Source organism: Nyctibius grandis, chromosome 2 (assembly GCF_013368605.1).
Source record: "Nyctibius grandis isolate bNycGra1 chromosome 2, bNycGra1.pri, whole genome shotgun sequence".
Classification (NCBI taxonomy): domain Eukaryota; kingdom Metazoa; phylum Chordata; class Aves; order Nyctibiiformes; family Nyctibiidae; genus Nyctibius; species Nyctibius grandis.
Window position 1 is genome coordinate 21499849 of NC_090659.1, and position 21827 is coordinate 21521675.

The following is a 21827-nucleotide window of genomic DNA, read 5'->3' on the forward strand; positions in this document are numbered from 1 at the left end:
GGTTCTTTTGCCTGTTGGTACTGGGAAGAAGGTGAGCAGCAGCGTAGCCATCGCTGGTGTGGGAAGAAGGAAAAGTAGATGCCAGTTTCCAGGGATGTAATTTTTTAATCATTATTTCAAATGGAAAGGTTTGCATTTGAAAGAAAAGGGAATTTGGGGGATTGGTTGCCTTTTGACCAGTCTAAATGTAAAAACGTTTCAAATACAGCCCTGCCTTCTTTTTTTATTCCCTTGTGGGGAGTGGGACAGCTTTGGGCTTTTTCAGCTTTTGTTTTGCTGTTTTTGTAGGGTTTTTTAGCTGGAAGCCAGCGAGGGCCGGGCAAACACATCCTAGGAAGGAGGAAAACGCTGGCAAAAATCCTGGCCAGAACGGCTCGTGGGTGTCCCCCAACGACCCCCCACCACCCTTTCGGCTTTTCCAGCCGGGATGCGGGGCCAGTCCGCTGGCCGCGGTGCGACCGGGGCGTGCCGGCGGGGCCTGCCGGGGCACCGTCTCTTCGCCGCTCCCGGCAGGGGGCGCTCCTCAGCCGGCGGCGGGGAGGCCGTGCGCAGGCGCGGGGCGGGAAAGGCGCGCCCGCGCTGGAGGCCGGCCAGGCCGCGCGGCGCCGCAGGTAGGGGCTGGGGGCGCGCCCGCCCCGCGCGCGGGGCCCCCGGCCATTAGCGGCGGTTGGGGCCGCCGGTGCCCCGCGGTGCTGCCGGGAGAGGGGCTGCAGCGGCAGCCGGGGCCGGCTGTGGGCGGGAAGCCGGGGTACGAAGTGGCGGGGAGTTCGCCTCGGTGCTTGCAGGGCTGTCGCCAGCCAGCGCGTTGGGTTTCGTGCGGCTGATCCCCTCAAGGCGTCGGGTATCGCCGGTCCCCGGCGGCGGTTTTCGAGGCCCCCCCGGAGCTTTGGGGAGCGGCTCCTGCTAGCGGTGCCGCCTGGGGAGCGGCTACGTGCCCGAGGGGCGGCTGTGGCCCGCGGCGCCTCCGCCTTCCTCCTGCCTCCGCCGGGGCCTTCGTGCCTTTCCTTTCTTTTGGCTTCTCAGGGCTTCGCTGCTGGCGCTGAAGCAGTTGTTACCCCGGGGGCTGGGTGGATGCGCGTCGTGCCGGCCTGGCGCTGCTCGGCGGGGTTCGCCCGCGTCAGGAGCTGGGCTGGGGCAGGGCCAGGGCAGCCGAGGGAGTGCAGGCACGCTCCGGGGGCTGAAGGGTAAAAGCTGCGGTGTCTGCCCTCGGGATTTACTGCTTATCGTAACCCTGCCTCGCGCTTCTGTCACAACGTTTAATTCTACTGAGAGGCATGGCTCTATTACCCTTCTCATGCAGTCACCAGCTGTAGCCATAATAAATCATGGCTCTTAAAAATGGTCTTCCTTAAACTATCCTATCAGTTTCTGCAATGACATTGTTATGGGAGCTGTCCGCAGAGCTTGTGAAATCTATGGTAACTTTGATTGCCTTAGTCATAAGAAACAAGAATTTATCCAAAGTTTGCTCTGCTTCCTTTAGCAAACATGAAGGTCATCACTTGTGAAATAGCGTGGCACAATAAGGAGCCTGTTTACAGCTTAGACTTCCAACATGGAGCTGATGGGAAGATCAATCGGCTGGCCTCAGCGGGTGTGGACACAGCCGTTCGTGTAAGTTTCAGACCTGTTTGGGGTTTGTAGCATGCGCAGAACATGAAATGGCTTGTTATCCAGGGTATGAGATTATTGGGTGGTATGTGATACTAGTGGTGGATAGTTAGGGAAGGAGCATGAGATTGTACAGCTCTATACAGAACGACTGTTCTCCTTGCATACTGTCCTTGAGTACTGCTGCTGAGTGTTGAACTGTTTTATTTTTTGAAAATTACCTGCATTGACTGCTGGGTGATAATTCCTGAGTAGTAACTGCTAATTTAGGGCACAGTCTTGTGTGTTAGTGAGAAACAACTGGTTTTAATTTCTTCATGTTCATCAAAGTTGAATTTTATCTGCCATTTTATAATTAGTCACTCAGCAGTATGACATCTTTCTACAGCACTTTTCTCTCAGCTTCTCATGCAACTCTCCTAAGTAATTTTGTGTTAGTGTTAGCAAACTTTGTTAATCAGTTATTCATTCTTTTGAGAACCACTTATGAAAATGTTGAAGAGCACAAGCCCCAAAAGATGTGGCTGTAAGATTCACCTTTGCAAAATCAGGCAATTGTTTACTGTCTTCCAGATTCCTAATGCAGGTGAGGACTGTCCCCATCGTTCAGTGATCTCTTGGTTTCTCCAAAAGCCTTAGCCCTGGTTGGAAAGCTTTGGGAAACTGAGTGCACTAAGTGAACCGCATTCTTTTTATCTGCATACTTTTTATCTGCATATTAGTCAACTCCTTAAATAAAGCTGGTGGACAAGTGAGGCACAATTTCCTTTGCAGAGAAATACATTGACTCAATTTTTTAATTTATTTTCCTTTTAACAGCGTCTTTGTATGGAAGGTAGACATAGAGGTCAGAGTTTTTTGAGTCACCATTAGAGCACTTGTAAAAAGCTGACATGTTTGCATCCCCTGTTTTTTGGAGCTGAGGATGAAACAGACGAGGTTACCCATCACTGCTGGACTGTTCCTTTTATGTTTGGGTTCCTGTAGTCGCTTTGGTATCTGGGCCTGATGATTTCCTGTAAAAAGTTGTTTTTGTTTATTTACTAAAATCTCTACTGCTAACCTTTCCATTTGAGACAGTTCCTCAAACTTATCCTGCAGTAAAGAAGGGTTCCAACCTGGGACCCTCCCTGTGCTCCTTAGTAATGAGTTCCAATGCAAAGAATTCATGTAGGTTTTCTGTTATGTGTATATGTACCTGTCTTTGCATGGTAATTTTACATTTTAATTATCTTTTGAGCCTGCTCATGTTCTGTCAGGCTTCCATTGTGATATGTTTCAAGAACAAATAAAAAATATTGTCATAAGATCTCATGACATGTGGAACAGGCACAGACAAAGAATAAGGTTTTCTTTTGTATTACTGCTGCATTTCTTCTGAATAGAGAAATGCTCTGTCCTAGCAGAGAATTTGAGTTATAAAGATCAGATATATACTTACAATCTGGAATGCCGGGATTGGATCTAGATTTGTTCCTTGGGATCCTCAGTGCAGTATCTTGTGAAATATGCCAATATTTGTTAATGTATTTATTAGCAAATTATTATGAATGGTAGCTGCTGTGATATGTGCATGAATGGAATGCCTCTTTCTTTTGGAGATGATAAATAGCATAAATGTCATTAAAAATTAGGGGTTTACTCCAGTAACTGCAGCCAAAACTTTTCCCTTTGTCACTGGCAAATTGACTTCTTACCTGACAGTATATGCATTTCAGGGATTTTGGCTGTATGTGTAGATTACTGAATATATATTTAAGTCATATTTATAAATCAACATGTTTTAGGGCCAGAAAAATTTTGGTGTTCTTTGACATAAAAGATACTGCTGCTATGTCTTCTTTTGGAGGACTATTGCATAAGGAGGGAAAGCTGGCAAAATTACAGAGGTCTTTATTCAGGCTGCTTACTTCATTGTTTGGTTTATTCCTATCAAGGCCTGGTTGTTGGGGTTTCTTGGTTTGTTTTTTTTTTTTCTGAACTGAATTGCATCCAAGACCAGATTATTTGATCTAGGTAATCCTGCTCCGGCAGGGGGATTGGAGTAGATGATCTTTCGAGGTCCCTTCCAGTCCCTAACATTCTGTGATTCTGTGAAACACCTAATGGGATTTAGCTATCTGTGGCCTTAGTCCCACAATATAGGGATGTAACAGTGTTGCTTTCATGGCTGAAGTGGTTCACAAGTAGAGCAGTAGGAGTGGCATCGCTATGTCCTGCAAAATTGAGAACAAGTGGGATTGGGAATTCCTTAAGACAGCATTGCTGGAAAGTATCCATATTGTACAACTGTCTTAATGATGTGGTTAGGATCAGTGGGGAACTGGAATTATTATAATTCTTGCTCAAATAATCTGTTTGAAACTGGTAAATCCATTGACCTTCAGGGTGTTCTGCAAAACTCTTCAACTTGCTCAGACTTCTAAAGAGAGTTAATATGTTTTTTTTTTCTACTGTAGTAATCACATTTGTTTTCAGACTGTTACAGTTTGTGTTGATGGATTTGTTAAAAGGACGTTGTAATTCCATACTATTGAATCATTTTATTTATTGAATCCTCTTGAAGCTAGAGGTTGTCGATGAATGAAGAGAGAATGATGTCATGTATTTGGTTGGGTTTTTTTAAATTTTTTTGAAATATCCAATAATCTATTTCATTTGACTAAAAAAATACTGCAATATAGTTACAGCTTGTGGTGGGTTGACCTTGGCTGGCCACCAGGTGCCCACCAAGCCACTCTATCACTCCCCTTCCTCAACAGGACTGGGAGAAAATACAATGGAAAAGCTCATGGGTCGAGATAAGGACAGCGACAAGGACTAATTACTGTTACAGGCAAAACAGATTCAGCTTAGAGAAATCAATTTAATTTATTGCCAAATAATAACAGAGTAGGATAGTGAGAAGTAAGAACAAAACTTAAAACACTTTCCCCCCCAACCCCTCTGTTCCTCCCAGGCTCAACTGCACTCTGGAATTCTCTGCCTCCTCCCCCTCAGCAGCACAGGGGGACGGGGGCTGCAGTTGGTTCATCACACATTGTTTCTCCTGCTCCTTCTTCCTCACACTCTTCCACTGCTGCAGCCTGGGGTCCCTCCCACGGGATACAGTCTTTCACAAACTTCTCCAATGTGGGTCCTTCCCATGCGCTGCAGTTCTTCACAAACTGCTTCAGTGTGGGTCTGTTCCACGGGATGCAGTCCTTCAGGAACAGACTGCTCCAGTGTGGGTCCCCCATGGGGTCACAGTTGCTACCAGAAAACCTGCTCCTGTGTGGGCTCCCCTTCACAGGCCACAGTTCCTTCCAGGAGCCTGTTCCGGCATGGGCTCTCCACAGGCCGCAGCTTCCCTCAGGACACATCCACTTGCTTCGGCATGGGGTCCTCCACAGGCTGCAGTGTGGATATCTGCTCCACCGTGGACCTCCATGGACTGCAGCGGGACAACCTGTGTCACTATGATCTTCTCCAGGGGCTGCAGGGGAATCTCTGCTCTGGCACCTAGAGCACCTCTTCCCCTCTTTCTTCACTGACCTTGGGGGCTGCAGGGCTGTTACTCACATTTTTCTTACTCTTCTTCCACAGCTGCTGTGCAGTGTTTTTTACCCTTTCTTAAATATGTTATCACGGAGGCACCAGCAGCAGGACAATCTTGGAACCAGCTGGAACTGGCTCTGTCCAACATGGGGGCAGCTCTTAGCATCTTCTCACAGAAGCCACCCCTGAAGAGTTCCGCCCACCCCAGCTACCCAAACCTTGCCACATAAACCCAGTACACAGCTGTAGCTCGTAGAGGGGAACATTTGTCGTGCCACTGCAGCTTTAGCTCTGAAGATTTCACATAATAAGTTCAGAATGACTGCCCGAGGAGTAAATTGTGGGTTACTGAAGTGGTGCATATATATTACATCTTGTTCCTGAAAACTGTAATGCTTTTGTAACTAGATATGGAAAGTGGAAAAAGGACCAGATGGAAAAGCAATTGTGGAATTCTTGTCCAACCTCACCCGCCATACCAAAGCAGTAAATGTTGTGCGCTTCTCTCCAAGTGGTGAGATCCTAGCATCTGGAGGAGATGGTGAGTAACAATGCGTGATGAAGCTAATATAAAGAAGCTACGTTTATGCATCTCGTGAGTGAAGGAGGGGGAAAAAAAACAAATCCAGCACAGGAACTTATTCGTACCTCCCTAACACTTCCAGCTTTAGACTCACATATGCCCTCTGATTATAATTAGTAAATGCATGTCATGCAGTCCCTAAGTAACTTCTTCTCACTGGCTGTGTGTGTGAGAGGCTGTGTTTTCCAGATATAAAGTAATTACTATCCTCATTTCCCAGATGGGGATGTTGAATGGATTACCTAGTGTCATAGTGGGAAGCTGTGGCAGAAGTTGTAAATTTAGGCTTGTCTGTCCAGGGCCATGTGGGTTCCTCAGTCATGGTAAGGATGGCATTAGATAGGCGTGTGCTGTTTGAGACAGAGCCGAGTGTTACCTCAGTGGAAGATTTTTCAAAAGCCTAAAGTGCAGAACCATAGCCAGCTCTAATCAAAAGGAGATGGAAAGCTAAGCACTTAACTCTCATCTTACACCTGGAAATGTGAATCTTTTTAATTAGATAATTAAATAATAATTTAAAAATATGTTGATTAAAAGCAGTAGCTCACACTGGAAGCTAAAGCAGTGTAGCACCTGCTTTTCCCCACTGTGAAATAAGAACTATTTTTCATGTGTCTTATGTGAGATAGTTATAATGTGGAACTAAATGTAATGCGTTAGCGAAACAGCGAGTGGGAAAGAAAGAAGCTTCATATGATTTCTTCTACAGATGCTGTTATTTTATTGTGGAAGCTGAATGATAGCAAAGAATCGGAACCATTAGTTTTTCAGGATGAAGATGAAGCTCAACTCAACAAGGAGAACTGGACAGTTGTTAAAACTTTAAGGTAGTTTAATATTTTATGAGTGTGTTTTCTGTTTAGTGTTCTTGATTCCCCAGTGACTTTTGTCATCTGGTACAGTCTTCTGTTCAGTATATGTTGAACTTCAGTGCTGTCTAAACTTTGCTTGCTCTAATATTCGTCCTTTTATTGTCTCTTAACATTTTTTACTGATACAGTGCCAACCTACATCTTCTGTTAAGGCAGAATATTTGGCATTTATGTGACATAACTGACGTGCTCTGAAATAGGTTCCTGAGATTTGCAGTCACTTAAAGCTTAGCACAGAGATACATAAAGTAAATGTGAAGTTTTATTTACTAGCTTTATAGTGGAAATTTTGATCGTTTTAAAAGCATCAGTATATTAAATGTTTCATGCAATTTTACCAGGTGATAGCTGTGAGGCTTGACCAATCTTTTTCAACTAGCTCATTTAAATAGTTGAAAATCTACTGTATTATACAGCGTTTGTTTCAAGTGCACGAAGGTTAATAAAATACACACATTGTGCCTGCTAAGACTAAGTAAGTATTAGCTGATAGTGGCTAAGGCATCGAACCACTGCTAGCAGTTGGACTACAAGAGTGTTCTTTTCTCACTCTCAGCTGAAGACTGAAAGCAATTAGTGGTTCTGGACTCTGAAATGTGTTTTGGAGGAACAACATGTATAACTCTGCCTTGCTTTCTGTGTAGTATCTGTTAAAAGTTTTGGTCTCTAGCTGTCTGTACTGATAAAATCATTAAGAATTCACACTTGTTTACAAAAAATAAATAACTCTGCTGTCCATAACTGATACTTCCCTTGCAACTGGTGAGGTTTATGTGAGAACAGTTTCAAAAGTGCTAGTGGGATTGCATGAAGCACCAGCATGATCCTTTAGGAGCCTTAGAGTTACTCTCTTGAAGCAAGCAAACCAACCAACCCAATCCCCCTTCCCTAAACTTGGCGTTGCAAATATTTGTTATTAAAGTTACCACAATATGGTAACTATAGTCTTCAAACTATAAGCAATACAAGTTGTTTTTGATGGAGCTCTTCTAGGTGGTTCTGAATATCTTGCAATGTTTGTTCAACTATATCTAAATCAGCCTTAATTTTCTGTTTCATGAGGTTCTGCTGAGTATGCATGTTTGTTTATTGCTTTTATGAAACTCAGAAATCATGCAGGAAAGTTTTCTTAAATAGTACCACTTCCTAATTACTTTGGTGTAGTGCTTTATTTTCTGTCTGTGCAAATCCTAGAAACTTTCATTTGCAGAACTCTAGGTACAAATTCATAAATTACTTCAAATGCAGTGTTTTCATTGTCTGTGAAAAAACCTTTGAAAAGGGAGGCTTATTTTGAGTAGAAGTAGGATGTTCTGTTTTAAAATGTTCTACTGCCTTCTGAATATTGGAAGTTTTTTTAAAAACTGAATGTCATATTGTTCATTTCACTTCATTGATACTTTATTTGCCTCCTTTTTTTTAACCTAAAAATGTACAAAATTCATTTTTCCATGTAGCTGTTAATTTTTAAATTAATAATTGGTTTCTTCTCTCCTGGCTTCTAGAGGCCACTTAGAAGATGTGTATGATATTTGTTGGACCTCAGATGGAAATTACATGGCATCTGCTTCTGTAGATAACACAGCTATAATGTGGGATGTCAGTAAAGGTAAATGCTATGTTTATCACTTGCGGCTCCAGTCCTGGTGGAAGTGTTCTATGGTATTTACCAAAAGAGATGAAAGCATCTTTTTTTTTGTGAGAGAACAGTCCACTTAATTGCTAGACTTCTGGGATTGTGAGGCAGGTAACCCAGCATGTAAAGATACCCTCAGGACAGCAAAATTTACACCTAAGTAATCTCTTCACCTTGGAGTATTCAGGAAGTAAACTTCACCCAATTTTTTTTTCCCCAAAACTCCTGCGCAAGCAGATTGTGTATTACTTACTCCACCCCACACCCTAACAAATAAACAAAACTTGACTGGTATCAGGTAACTAACTACCTAGCCAAATAATGGGAAGAGTATAGGATGCAGGCTCTGTTTTGCAAGACGTGACTTTTTTTTTAGGCTCCATTCAACAAAACAGTTCTGTTCATGCTCATCCCACTGCAGTGGGATTGCTTGTATTCTCCAAGAAAGGCCCGTCTATAGAAGTTCTGGTAGTAACCAGCTAGGTTAGATCGCTTTACAATGGCTTAATGTTTTCTTATTAGCAGTGTAATCATTACTTTCACTTTTAATTTAATGTGGAAATACTTAACTTTCTCTAAAGATAACCTTTTATCTCACATCTTTAATCTTTAGTGTCTAATTAAGAAAAATAAAGTAGAATCCAGGTTAATTTTTCAGTGCACACACACATGAAAATACAAATATTCTGCTGCTGACATTTATTGTGTTCTTGGTTTGGGTGCTTAATGTCTCTCCCATGCGAACTGTCACATATACTCTTTTCCAAAAGCCTTCACCACAAATATATGAATGTTCAAGTACGAGTGTGTGCACTCGGAGCATACGTATGTGTAGCGGCATTGCGACCAAATATCTCTTGCATCTCGGACTGCTTGTAAGAACTTTAAAAGCACATTTCTATTAGACTTATTACTAAAAAAAGCTGGATGGCCTCTTCAGCTGGTATGTTACTTATATGTAATGTCTTCCATTCTCACTGCTTTCTTTTAGCATGCAATTAATGCCATGGGGGGGTCATTTTGTGCCTTCTAGGCAGAGAGACAACTAATAAGTTGGAAGTAAGAAGCCATTGCTGGAAAACGTAGGCTTTGTGATTGAAGTTGTAGGTGCGTTGAAGGAAAGTTTCAAGGATAGCTTCCAGTAATACCCAGGTTAAAAGATTGCATGGTTTAAAAAAAAAAGGCTGGAAGAAAATTAATAGTAAAAATCCATCAGGCTGTTTAGTACAGAGAGAACATCACTGGCTTAAGTCCTTGAGGACTGTTGGCAACTTACAGGATATCCTGTAGAAATGCTGTTACGTGTTTGCGCTGTTCTTATACTCTGGCATCTGTTGTTGGCCGCTGTCTGAGACAGAATGCTGCAATAGAAGGACTTCTGGTGTTATGCAGCATGGCCTCAGTCCTGTTTGTGTAATCTTTTTGAAGAGCTATTGTCTTTGAAACTTCTCAGCTTATAGTATTTCTTTGCAACAAAGCAACACTATACTAATAGAAGAAAAACCTCTGTCCCTAGTATTCAAAACAAAGTATTTAATGAGATTACCTGTAACTTTACCTCATCACAATGGTTTGGATCCGATACATTCAACTGTGGAACATCAGCGTGGTCAGGGAGCTGACGTTTTTGAGAGTTCTTCATGACAGAGTAAGCTGTGGAACAACGTGAGTAAGCACTGCTGTAGAATTATTTCTGAAAGCTGCTCATGTGTAAGCATCAGTCAGCATGTGTGTGGTATATATTTTTCACTGCCTGCTCAGCAGAGTAGGTGAGTTTATACAGCCCTAGATAGGAAAGCCTAGCTATCTAGCCCCAGCTGAAAGTTATGTTTTGGTGCTGGAATTTCTGGAATTCAGCCAAATTCAGTTAACGGTTGAACAGCTAGACTTGCCTGAAAAAAATTTTCTAAATCACAAAAGTTTTGAAATACTTCTGGTTTTGAAATATACTCATCTTGCATGCTTAATGCCTAAGCCAAGCTGCTTATCTGAGTTTGTAGGGAACAAGCCTTAAATTGGTATGTCACAATTTACTGTACTTGTGAAGATTCTAGAAATAAAGCAACTATTTCTGATATTCTTATCAGGTACCATCAAGTTAACAGTTTGTGTGTTTAAAAAATGATTTTGAAATGTTTTGTCTTGTTTTATTTCTGAAATGAAGAAATGTTTAAAAACACATTTGAATTTAGAATCTGGAAACTGTTTGTAATTTCAGGACAGAAGGTTTCAATATTAAATGAACACAAGAGTTATGTCCAAGGAATAACCTGGGATCCTCTAGGCCAGTACATTGCAACTTTGAGTTGTGATAGGTGAGCTCTTGATCTAACTGTTTTGCCCCAGCGTTCTTTCTTACTTGAGGATGAACTAAAAGCAAGTGTGTGCAATAAATGTGGCTTTTAATTTTATTTAGATTATTCTGTGAGAAGGTTGATGTGAAATTAAAATGTTACCTTAGTTAATCTTTTGCTTGTGGTAAATGATTCCTGAAGTCTGAGTGTCCTCTCTAAGCAGCAAATAAGCTTACATAAACTCATGTAGAAATTTTTCTTCAAGAAATAAGTTTCTTGGTATTGGTCATTAGAGATGCCAAATACATCTTAAGAGTGCTGCATTCTCTGGTTGTTAATGAGCTAATAAGTTCATCCTTTTCATTTTACAAAAAGATGTAAACAAGTTAAGAAATCAGTTAAAATTTTTTTCCACTGATATCTTCCTTTTGCCCTCTTGCTCCCTCCATCGCCAACAGTTTTATAAGTGATGTCATTGGGAAAGCAAAACGCACACTTCATAAACTTGGCCCTTGTCAGAACTTTGAGTTGAGCTTAAACTGTTTAGGGCATGTGTGCTGCTCAGAAGGGTTCGCAGCTGGCTAATAAATACATGACATCTGGCACCTGCTGCAAAGAAAATTGCTGTAATAGTGGAAAAGTAGTTTTGATTTAAGATTTGCAATAGGTTCAGAAAAATGGTAAGTTAATAGTGACTAGGTCATTATGAGCCTCTGCCTTCTGATAATCAGTTATGTGAAATTTGTGTGCCTTTATTTAAATGAACAGCAGTGAAACACAAGTAATAGAACGATGCATAAGTTTTTCTTGGAGTGAAATCACAAGCGAGGGCATGAACTAATCTGAAGAGGGGAAATCTCCCACCCCCTCAGGTTTCAGACACTTTTCTCCAAGGTTAGTGAATAGCATCAGCTCAGGGGGAGTCTCACAGAAGCCAGGCCAGTGGCCAGGACTGGGCATTCACGAGCCCAGGGTGGCGAAACCTCTTCCTGCTTTTGGCAGACCAGCTTAGCTGTATGACATCCAGAGGCAGTAATTCCGTGACTGTCTCAAGCTGTCTGCCACAGCTTCGCCTTCTATTTTCTCTTCTTAGCTCTGTCCAGGACTCTTTGTGGAGCTGTTTCAGCACATTAAATATGCAGAAAGCTGTCAGCTTTTTGTGTTATGTTGGTTTTCTGCCAGCCTAACAAACAAACATAACTCGATGAAGGTCAGAGCTAGCAGAAAGGAGGGAGTGGTGGGATGAGCAGTTGGGTTTGCTTAGACTATCTGCTGTTTTAGTGAGATAAAGTCAGGGGAGTTCCAACGTTCTGTACAGGGACGTACTCTAGTTTTCACTTATTCCAAAGGCGACTGAAGCATAGAGGTGTAGCTAATTGTCTTTGAGGTGAGCTCCCACTCCTCAGGAACATAATGGCTACTACAGCACAAGTAGGAATGGCGTGGCCGTTCACTGTCCACTAATTCTGTCATTCCTCCATGAATGCATATGCTGGTACTTCATAAACCTTATTGAGTCAAATAATTGTCAGTGATTCATTGATTATTTAGCCATCAAAGCATGTCCACTGGGTGGTGTCTCATGAACAGAGTTAATTATAATGTGTGATTGTCTTTTATATTTGGCAGTCCTGACTGAGAAGTGAGGTGCTGTAGCACTGTGTGAAATTTGGGGTGAAAGGAAGCTGTTTGTAGCTAACTGTGCTCTCCGCTATGTAGGGTCCTGCGGGTATACAACACGCAAACCAAGCGTGTAGCGTTCAATGTTACCAAGATGCCGTCTGGATCAGGAGCTGAAGGAGAGGTACCGTGTTCTGCTACTAATGGTACTGGAGAATACACTGGGTGTTATTTTATGAGTTGTTCAGAAACCAAAGGGGCAAATATTTTCCGTTCAGGTGATCCGTATATCAGATATTTTTGTCTCTATCTCACCTTTGTATTTTGTAAATAGAGACCGCTTCGGGTTTCGTTGAACATTACAGAAATGACTTAAGAAAGACTACTTGCAAGTTCAGCCTATTAAAGTAGTAACACAATGTCTTTGGTTGTAAATGTTAAAAATAGTAAGCATAGTGAATTCTTAATAGGAAAAACTTCAAACATGTCTGTCAGTAGCTCTAAGTTTATTAACAGATAATGCATAGCAATAATATTTTAAAGTCAGCAGTCTGTAATTTTCAAAAAAGTAGTCTGATTTTTACAAAAAATATGAATTAGTGAAAATTCAGGAAATTCTCTCTAACCTTAAGAGGGAAAACCAAAGAACTCCTTTTCCTCAATCAGTTCCAAATGATAGTAAAATAACACCTCCAAGCTGTCTATAACCTTTTTAGTTCCTTCTATTCCTTTTCTTTTTATGTGAAAACATTTGTAACAGTTTTATAGAGACCAAAGAACAGGCCTGAGAGAGGGTGTTTTGCCATTATAGAAGTTCTCTTCAAACCTCTAATACTAGAGTTAAAATTAAATGCCTAAAGAACAGGCTTTTACGTTGATTGTTAAATAATGTTGTGCTCCAGGTTATTACTATTTTTTGATTACTGGTCTAATGTGACTGCTTTTGGAGTGTTTTGATTAGGAGCTGAAGAGGGATCAAGGACTATTTTTCTTAGCTGTGAAGAATTTATAGCACAGCAGAAAGTGAGTTTGAAGGAGCCGTGGTTTTTAAAATATTTATCTTTTATTTTAAAAGTTCCATCAGGTTGTATTGTGCAACTGGATGGTTTTCCTCACTTGAGTTCCAGCTGACACATTCATGACACTTTACACAATCGTATTTTCAATGTTACAGGCTAGGAGCTATCGGATGTTTCATGATGACAGCATGAAGTCATTTTTCCGCAGGCTCAGTTTTACTCCTGATGGCTCCTATTTACTCACTCCAGGTATGTGAGAACATGTACTATTACTCACATTGTATCTGTTATGCTCTAGTTTGAACGTGCATCAAGATTGCTTTCAAACTGTAGGGGATGCTTCTTTATCTTAATTATGCCATTCCTCAGTCTTCCTGTTGAAGAAAATAGAGACTCCACAACACTCTTCCATCAGCAGTCCAGAACATCAGCTTTCTCCTGTGATAAAAATTATACCTTTATGGCATTTTTATGAACTGAAACATGTAAACTGCAACAATACAGCTCTGTTAAAATAGAAATGAAGAATAATGAGTGGTTTCTTTTGACTGGTCTCTCTTTGTATCCTTTCTTAAGAACATTCTGCAGTCATAGTAGAAATAACATTGCAAGGAGGGGATCAGTTTGCCCATATAAGCACTGCTTTTATAGATGTCTGGCAACATCAAAGAGAAGCTTTGAGGGGGAAGTATATAAGGGAAACAAAAACAGCACTAAATAAATATTTGGGATGCCTTTTTAAGTTGTGTTCAGGTTGCACAGCTCTTGCCCAGCTGACAAGCCTAATTCCTGAGAAGTAGAATGTTTATGGACATAAAGTGTGTACTCAGTACCTTTTTGAGTTCATGAGTAATGTTTTAACCTTTGTTTTTGCAGCTGGCTGTGTTGAATCAGGAGAAAATGTAACAAACACCACGTATGTTTTCTCCAGAAACAATTTTAAAAGGTAGAGTTTAATAAGCTCAAAATATCTTTTTATTTAAAAAAAAAAAAAAAAAAAGCTGTCTTCTGAAATACTGTTTCTTTATAAAAGGCCTGCGGGTCATCTGCCATGTCCTGGAAAGGCAACTCTTGCTGTTCGCTGCTGCCCAGTCTACTTTGAGTTGAGACGAGCATTTAATAAAGGTACTGTAAATCCTTCAGGGAGTGTGATTTTACAGCAGATCTGTGAAAAGGCCAGTGTGGCTGTTTAGTATTTTATGCCCCAGCTTTTTAACATTCCGTTAGGATAGTGTTGTACCACATCTTAGAACCTGTTTCCTGATTCTAAACCCTGAATTCACCTTAAATACCTTGTGAGTAGCTTTTGATATAGTGGATAAATGTTCTTACTTGGCCTCTTAGGCTACAGAAACACTGCTTAATATTTTTCTTTAACTTTTAACCATTTTGTGTGAGTAAAAGTAAATAACTAGGTTTAGCCCTAAAGGCGCGACCCAGTAAAATACTTTTTGTTAGTCTCAACTACCCACATCACAGAAGCACCAGAGAGTTGGTGTAGTTTGCAACAACCATTGCTGTGTATTCAAGGAAGCCAAACCTGAAGCAGAGTTCTGAGGTGGGGAAAGGATTGTATGAAGTTGCCTGAGAACTTCCCTGGAGACTGAAATCCACCCTTATTGTGAGCCCAGTGGGTCCAGGACTGTTTATATTTTAACAAGACCGGTCCTACTCTGGTGAAAAGGCAGAGCTTTGCTTCTTTTTTTTAGAGGGTCAATTTGTAGTATTCCTTACAGGATTTAGAGATTACCTGTTGTTGTGTCTGTGTTTTCATCGTGATCTTTAGGTCCATTGTAATGGTGTGTTGCAAAGGAAGTTGATGAGTGTCTGCTGTTGGTCTGTGTAGCTCCTTTAAACAGTGTTTCGTTTCTGCAACATACACCCAGAAAAGTGAAAATCTATGATAGTCTAGAAATCTATAGATGTGAGTACCTTACATTATGTTAATGTTAATGGCCTGTCTGTTTTAATGCATAGCTTTCATAATCATGAAGGGGAGCTCTATATACTGGGAATTTCTGAAAGCAGCTAGCTAGCACTCAGCTTCCAGGGGAAGCTGGAATAATTTGGCCTTACAAAGAACTAATGTTTCAATGAAAAGACTAGCTAGGAGCTGAACCCAAGATAATACAAATAGAACTAAATCCATTGTTTTAACTGAGTCATACAGAATATATAACGTGGTGGTATAAATTTATTAGGACTTTGATTTACACTATATCGTAAGATGTGTTTGTTTGGACTTTTATACTAAGGTATATTAAATATGCTAAAAAATTTTATCTGGAAAAAATATTAGAAACTTACAAAACAAAATAATAGCAACCCAGATGGACAATACTGCCAATTTCCCTGTCTTAAGCTAAGACAATAGAGGGCAAACTTCAGGCAACAAAAATGTTAGTGCTTGACATTAAACTTCACATTTTATAGTAGTGCTGTCTTCTCAGCCATTATCTTGATACTGATTAATAACGAAATTTTTATTTAGATTCATGACTAAGCTAGTGCAGTTGCTACCTTGCAATGAATACAAGAGAGAATTCTTAACGCGTTAAATTCTTTGCATTGTAGATGAAATCAGTCAGAAATCAGCTCCTGCTCTATTTAATCTGCCCTATCGATTGGTGTTCGCTGTTGCTGCAGAAGATTCAGTGCTTTTTTACGATACTGAGCAGTCCTTCCCCTTTGGTTATGTTTCCAACATACATTATCACACCCTGAGTGACATTTCATGGTAGGTAATTGTTATATTGTTAAGATTTGTTGTGATGGGAATGTCGTTTTTACATGTTGAAGTTCTGCATGTCTTGTGTCTTGCTTTGTTTTTATGTTTTGTGTATGACACACATGTGGACACTGTCATCGCAGTGTCTGAACAGTAAGCCGCCTCTTTTTTGCCCTGTAAACTGGAGAATTATGGTTCTTTATTGGTTGGGAAACAAGGTGCAAGCACCCTGAGGACAAGCAGACGGAAGTTTTTATGAAAGCTAATGTACTGAGTGCCCATGGAAATTACTCATTGTTCAGGCAGTATAGCTAGTAATAATGAAGTTATTCAGAGGTTTTGGAAGTCATCTGTCTGAGTTCAGATGTCTGTATCCTGGCCAAATTCTGCTTTATCTGCACAATTCTGCTTAGTGGTTCTTCATGTATAGAACGAAGTAATTTACCTGACTTGATGTGGGGAGTCAGAACTGGAGCTGAAAATCGAACCTAAGTCTTGATATCAGGATACACCCCTTCTGCTGGACAAGGCTTCTCCTTTCATGCCTTTCTAGCCAATATACCTAAGCTGAGGGCCACATGGAGGCCTCTTTTTCAGAAGTTATAATTGATGCTCAGACACTGTGAAAACCATTGTGTGTCAGGAGGAGGGGAGTGGAAGAGTTAGAAAATCAAGTGGTTTTAATCAGTGATAGACATTACTTGGTGAAATGAGCTAGAAGGGCCCATTTGTGCGAGCACCATGGTGATTCTGAGCATTGCCTTTACTTAGCACAAGGAGCACAGCCAAAGAGCCTGAACTGCTCTGCTGGTCCTAATGAGGAGAGTTCAGCAATATTTCAGAAACTGTGGCTGAAGATTTGTGTATCTGCAATTGAACTATACTTTGTGCCAGCTCAAATGTGTGCAGGTGCAGCATATTACAGGTCATCACAGGCAACACCAGAGAATTTAAATCAGATGTGAAGGCCAGAATTTAAGATCTTTTGTTCATTGAAATTGGATGTCTTTCTCTTGACTGCAGTTTTATTTAAATGTATACGTGTACTTGGGGAAGGGAAGAAGAAAAGACAGGTACAGCATGTGTTATAGACGGGGGGATGAGTGTTGAAGAAAAGTTCTGACCTTTTAATGGAAAAAAAAAATATCACAAATAGGTCCAGCGATGGAGCCTTTCTTGCTATTTCTTCCACGGATGGATACTGTTCATTTGTTACCTTTGAGAAAGATGAACTGGGAATACCACTGAAGGAGAAGCCACAGATAAATGTCAGGACTTCTGGTGCAACAGAGAAAAAAGTGAAAAAGAGCCAGTCACACAAAGTCATTTCCCCAGGCTCTAGGCTGACAGAGGGGACTCCTCCCAGCAGGGTCACCGATCCCAGCACTCCCACCCTCGAACCTAGAACACCCACAGCTGCTGGGAAGGACTTGCCTTCCACACCTGTTGGCATAAAAAATATTCCAGTCTCATCCTCAGATGAGAGGAAGATCAGCCAGAGCACTAAAGTAAACCAGCCCAGGAGGATTACTCTCAACACTTTACAAGCATGGAGCAGGACACCAAGGTGAGATTTGTATTGCCGTTTCCAGTCATAAATACAAAGGCCAAGACAAGCTGTGCCTTTATTACATTTAAAGGGTTGGGGTTTAGACATAAATTCCCAGCCCTGTGTCTTGGTGGTAGCTCTCTTGACACGCAACTTTTTTTTTCCAGCTATAGTGCAACTGAAAGGTCAAAATGTCTCCTGAATCCTAAATGTACAGCTTTTATATTTCTGTCCGAAATGTGAGGCAGTAGCAAAGTTAACCTGACTGTTATGCCTTGTCTGTATGGCATCAACAGGTGTCTGTCTTCAGGTCCCATTTTCTGTACAAAGATGGTACCTGAAGCCTTCAGCTGACAAGAACTCTCCTGACAAGAAATGTTTTAAGAAGTAAAGAGTGCAAGTCTAGACAGGCCCTCAGTGTGCACAGTCATGGGTGTGGGACTTAATGCATTGATTGAGGTTATTTCCTCAGATGAAGATCTAGATGTTTTTAGAAATTGCCTGTAATCCACGTATTGATTGTCAAACAGCTTGCAAAATAAGATGCTGAGCTGGTGTGCAACAGTAAGGAGAGAGGCATACAATTAGAGATCTAGACCTTGTCAGCAAAAGGCGGCTATTTCATAATTAAAGGAGATTATTGTAACTTCTCATAGGAATGTTTTAATTAGTAGGTGGCTAGGGAGGAGGTGGTGAATGAGAAAGAAGGATAGTGGATTTCATTGACAACCGCAAAGAAAAATCTTGGAGATGATGGCTTTCTACACACAATGTTCACCTGTACTGGGACTAACAAGTCAAAGGGTTGTAGGTAGTTGAAAGTGACTTTTGCCTGGATGGTGGGGTGACTGATGGAGCTAATTAATCTTTTTATTTATGAGAGAGAAACTATATTTAATCATATCAACTGATTATGCCACGAGTGTCATCTTGTAGTAGCATGCATGGTGCTACTTGTAAGACTTTTCTTTTTATGGTTCAGTCCTCTGTTGCTTTATTTTTAAATGCCATCCAGAAGAGATGTAGCAGAAGAAAATAGATTTACAGTAATTGTTAGTGGACCTCAGTGGGCAAAAGAATTTCCTAGAGTTTTATGAATCTAAAGTGTTAACATGGACAGGGCTAGGGAATAGTAGGCTCTTCCAATGGAACTGGAAGCCTTACCAGGTGCCAAGAAACAGGTTAAAATCCTTGCCTTTGTAGCCAGTCTTAATTTTAAAATATTTGATGAAGATACTGTACTCTGAAAGTGAATATCAAGCGTTGTTCCACATATAACATATGTAAAAGTACTTTCTGGTGGAAAAGATCACTAGTTGTGTTTCAAATACTTCTAAAAAATGCTCTGTTCAACACAGAGCAAGAAGAAAAAATGCATAGTAAAGTATATCTAAACTACATTTAAATTTAACTGATTCTGTCTGAAGTAAGTCCTTAAATAAAGTTATTTGTGGAAATGATGGCTTTAAAGCAATTGAACTGTTTCTGCTCTTTTACAGGAGGGTAAACTTGATTCCACTGAAGCCAGATACGCCAACTTCTGCATATACAGATATGGTTCCTATACCTCCTTCCTCAGAACAGGAACATGGTAAGCTTTTGTGGCTATTAATATCCATGAAAGTCTTTCGCCAATCAGTTCTTTCCATGATAGACTTCTGTTGTAGGCTATAAGCTTATAACACAAGCACAGTCAAGCGCAAACCTAAACCTAGTTGCAGATTCTAAAGCTTCTTCATTGTTTTGGTGTGTTTGAAAGGTGCTTTTGACAATAAAAAAATGCGTTCTCACTGCGGCTGCTCTTGGGCAGCTGCTTATGTCACAATAAGTCAGTACAGTTTTTATAGTAATAGGTGCAGTAGCTGACACTGAAACCAAGATGACTAAATTCACTTGGGTGTAATGTCCTCCAGGTCCTACAGCTGGGTTTTAAAGACCCTTGTACTTTCAGCACATCATTGTTTCAGATGCTGGACTTTCTCAAACCAGGGTTGTTGGTTTTTGGTGAGTGATGAATTGTTTGTGAATTCAGCAAACCATTTTGCTTTCTTAATCTGGGTTTACTTAGCTTAAATGATTTTCCTATCTGCCTGTTTTAGAGAGGCCATTATCATCTGATGACAGTCTTCAAAATCCCCCAGCATCGAAACGTCCTAGAACTGAGGAAATGTCTCTTTCTACATCTGCTGAAGATCAAATCGGCTGCAATTCAAACAAATAAAGGCTGAACTTTTAGTAGACTCTTCACAGTTTGAAGGCAATGCAGCCATATCTGAGAGTGCATTTCTTTTTGCAAATGTTAAATCCTCAATTCCTGATTAAAGTACCATATGCGTATTTGACGTAGAGCTGTGAAGAAAGAAGCTGGCAGTAGAAGACACTGACTTCAGGAGTGTAGCTTTGCAGAAGAGGAAATAGTGGGGAAGTGACTTCTAAGTATGTTTCTAATTCTTGAAGACAGCATTCCTCAAGAAATGCCACAGCTTAAGGAAGTCAAGGAAATCTGGATATTGAAAAGCCATACAGTAACCTAAGAGTCTCCATCAAAGTCTCTATGTTAATCAGGTATTATGTCTTCCAGCAACCTGTCTGGCAAAAGAACAGGATTTCTAAGGACTTAAATGCATTCATAATGGCATGGTTTAAGACAGACAAAAAAAAAGACAGTTTAGTTCAAGCATCTTGGCTTATATGTTTAGCAATGTGCAAAATAATTCAGGCTCTCCAGTACACGTGGAATGGAAGATGATGTTCACATGCTCTGAATGCAGCAGTGTACAATATGACTGATATGACTGAAACAGAAATCAGAACTTGTAACTGCAAGAAACAAGAAAGCAAAAGGAAGAAAACCTCTGAAGACCTCTTATAAGCATTAAACAGTGGAAGAAAGTTCTGAATTGCTCAGTTTCTGTATTTTAAAAAAATGCAGACATAAGATTTTCCTGAGGCAGCAAGATTTGAGGATATACATTAGAAGTTTCCCCCTTTTCATTTTTCTAAATCTTAAATCCCTTAACCAATAAAATATAATATAAATCCAATGTATATTAAACTTCTAAAAGTTTGTTTCTTTTTAGCATTTAATACTTGCTATATAATTGAACTAAGACATGCAGACTGAAAACAATGAGACTAAAATATTTGAAAATCATTACACTATTTTCTATGGTGTGCAGACTTAGCCTCCAGAAGTAGAATGCTCAGCCACAGTATTCTGAGCTTGTCCACTTCATTTTCTTTAATATCATGTACTTGTTTTTGAAAAGTAAGATAATTCTTAAAATGTGAGTAGTTGTTCTAGCTGATAATAGCATGGAGGAGTTTTAAACAGAATTTTCTCCTATGATTTAGCCTATTTGTCTATCATTTGAAGTTCCACAACACACAGGAAGGGAAAACTGCAATTCAAATTAAAGCTCTTTGACTTTCATTCTTCTCTGAATTTGATTTTTTTTGAGATGTGTAATTTACTTAGTATTTGTTTTCTGTCAGTTTCTAAGGAAGTGGACTAATACTTTAAAAAAGCAGAAATACAAATGTTTCAGAAGTGATTCATAAAAATCTCATAAGGAGGAAATATTAATTCTGTGTCAGAGTGTTTCAAGCAAATGAAGTATATTGCCTACAGTTCAATTTCAATAGAAATTAATAAGCAAAGACTTGTAGGAAACTAACTGTATCTTTGCTTTCAACCACTAAGATGAGAATGGAGCATCATTAGACTTACCCAAACCTGGGTTTTCTTCTAGTGAAGAATATAAACACTGAATTACCAAGCAAAGCCACACCTAAAAATGTTTCCCCCCCTCAAAGTTTAGAGATATCTAAATTAAAGTTTGTAGAGCTGTCTGAATTGATAGCTAAAGCAGATATTTGTAACAAACATGCATTGCTGGACTTGCTATTTTATGTTTGGACTTGCTATCTTATGTTTTGTCCCATTTGAGTGATAAGAATACTGGTATTTCATCTTTTTGTGGGACAGTGACACTGCAGTGTTGCATTTTGTGCATTGCGAAGGATCCTTTGAATTCAAGCTTACACTTCAAACTGCAAAGCTATCCTGATAGGTATTTTTAAATTTCTTTTTTTTTTTTTTACACAGTATATTTCAATGTACGCTGCTCTTTCTGTTGAAAACTAGTAGGTTAGGCATATTATTTTAGGGTTATTGGCACACTTGGTCTCTGTGGTCTTCTGTCTTCAGATGCAATTAACTGCCAGAGTATTCATCTTTATGTCATACCATAACCATTCAAATGACATCCACATTTGTTTATATGGTTGCTTAGATTATTTTTGCTCTGCCTTGCAATCTCATTGGAGCTGTAAGCTTCATGTGGCTTCCACTGCTTCCATCTGGAGATTATTTCTT

General features: G+C 40.2%; 1 protein-coding gene across 3 annotated transcripts; it reads left to right on the top strand.

Moving 5' to 3' along the window:
• The first annotated feature begins 557 nt into the window (after nucleotides 1–557).
• On the top strand, nucleotides 558–20882 carry CHAF1B (chromatin assembly factor 1 subunit B). Of its 3 annotated transcripts, XR_011050294.1 has the most exons (15): nucleotides 558–611; nucleotides 1484–1614; nucleotides 5557–5689; nucleotides 6441–6558; nucleotides 8109–8212; nucleotides 10458–10554; nucleotides 12253–12337; nucleotides 13328–13421; nucleotides 14049–14118; nucleotides 14206–14297; nucleotides 15747–15909; nucleotides 17057–17467; nucleotides 18949–19040; nucleotides 19363–19453; nucleotides 19549–19629. XR_011050294.1 is itself a non-coding variant. In XM_068424952.1 (14 exons), exons 2-14 carry the CDS (start codon nucleotides 1489–1491, stop codon nucleotides 19668–19670), a joined length of 1707 nt encoding a protein of 568 aa, XP_068281053.1. In that variant the 5' UTR covers nucleotides 558–611; nucleotides 1484–1488; the 3' UTR covers nucleotides 19671–20882. The 3 variants fall into 3 exon arrangements, 2 of the variants coding, with proteins under 2 accessions (XP_068281053.1, XP_068281054.1); XM_068424952.1 differs by lacking the exon at nucleotides 19363–19453 and having other exon boundaries at nucleotides 19549–20882; XM_068424953.1 differs by lacking the exons at nucleotides 558–611; nucleotides 19363–19453 and adding an exon at nucleotides 656–748 and having other exon boundaries at nucleotides 19549–20882.
• Nucleotides 20883–21827: the final 945 nt, after the last annotated feature.

Excerpts from the sequence above, each read along its gene's own strand:
- CHAF1B (XM_068424952.1), top strand. The coding sequence starts at position 1,489 with ATGAAGGTCATCACTTGTGAAATAGCGTGGCACAATAAGGAGCCTGTT. Across the intron at positions 5,690-6,440 it reads CCTAGCATCTGGAGGAGATG|ATGCTGTTATTTTATTGTGG; the intron begins GTGAGTAACAAT and ends TTTCTTCTACAG. Across the intron at positions 10,555-12,252 it reads GCAACTTTGAGTTGTGATAG|GGTCCTGCGGGTATACAACA; the intron begins GTGAGCTCTTGA and ends TCCGCTATGTAG.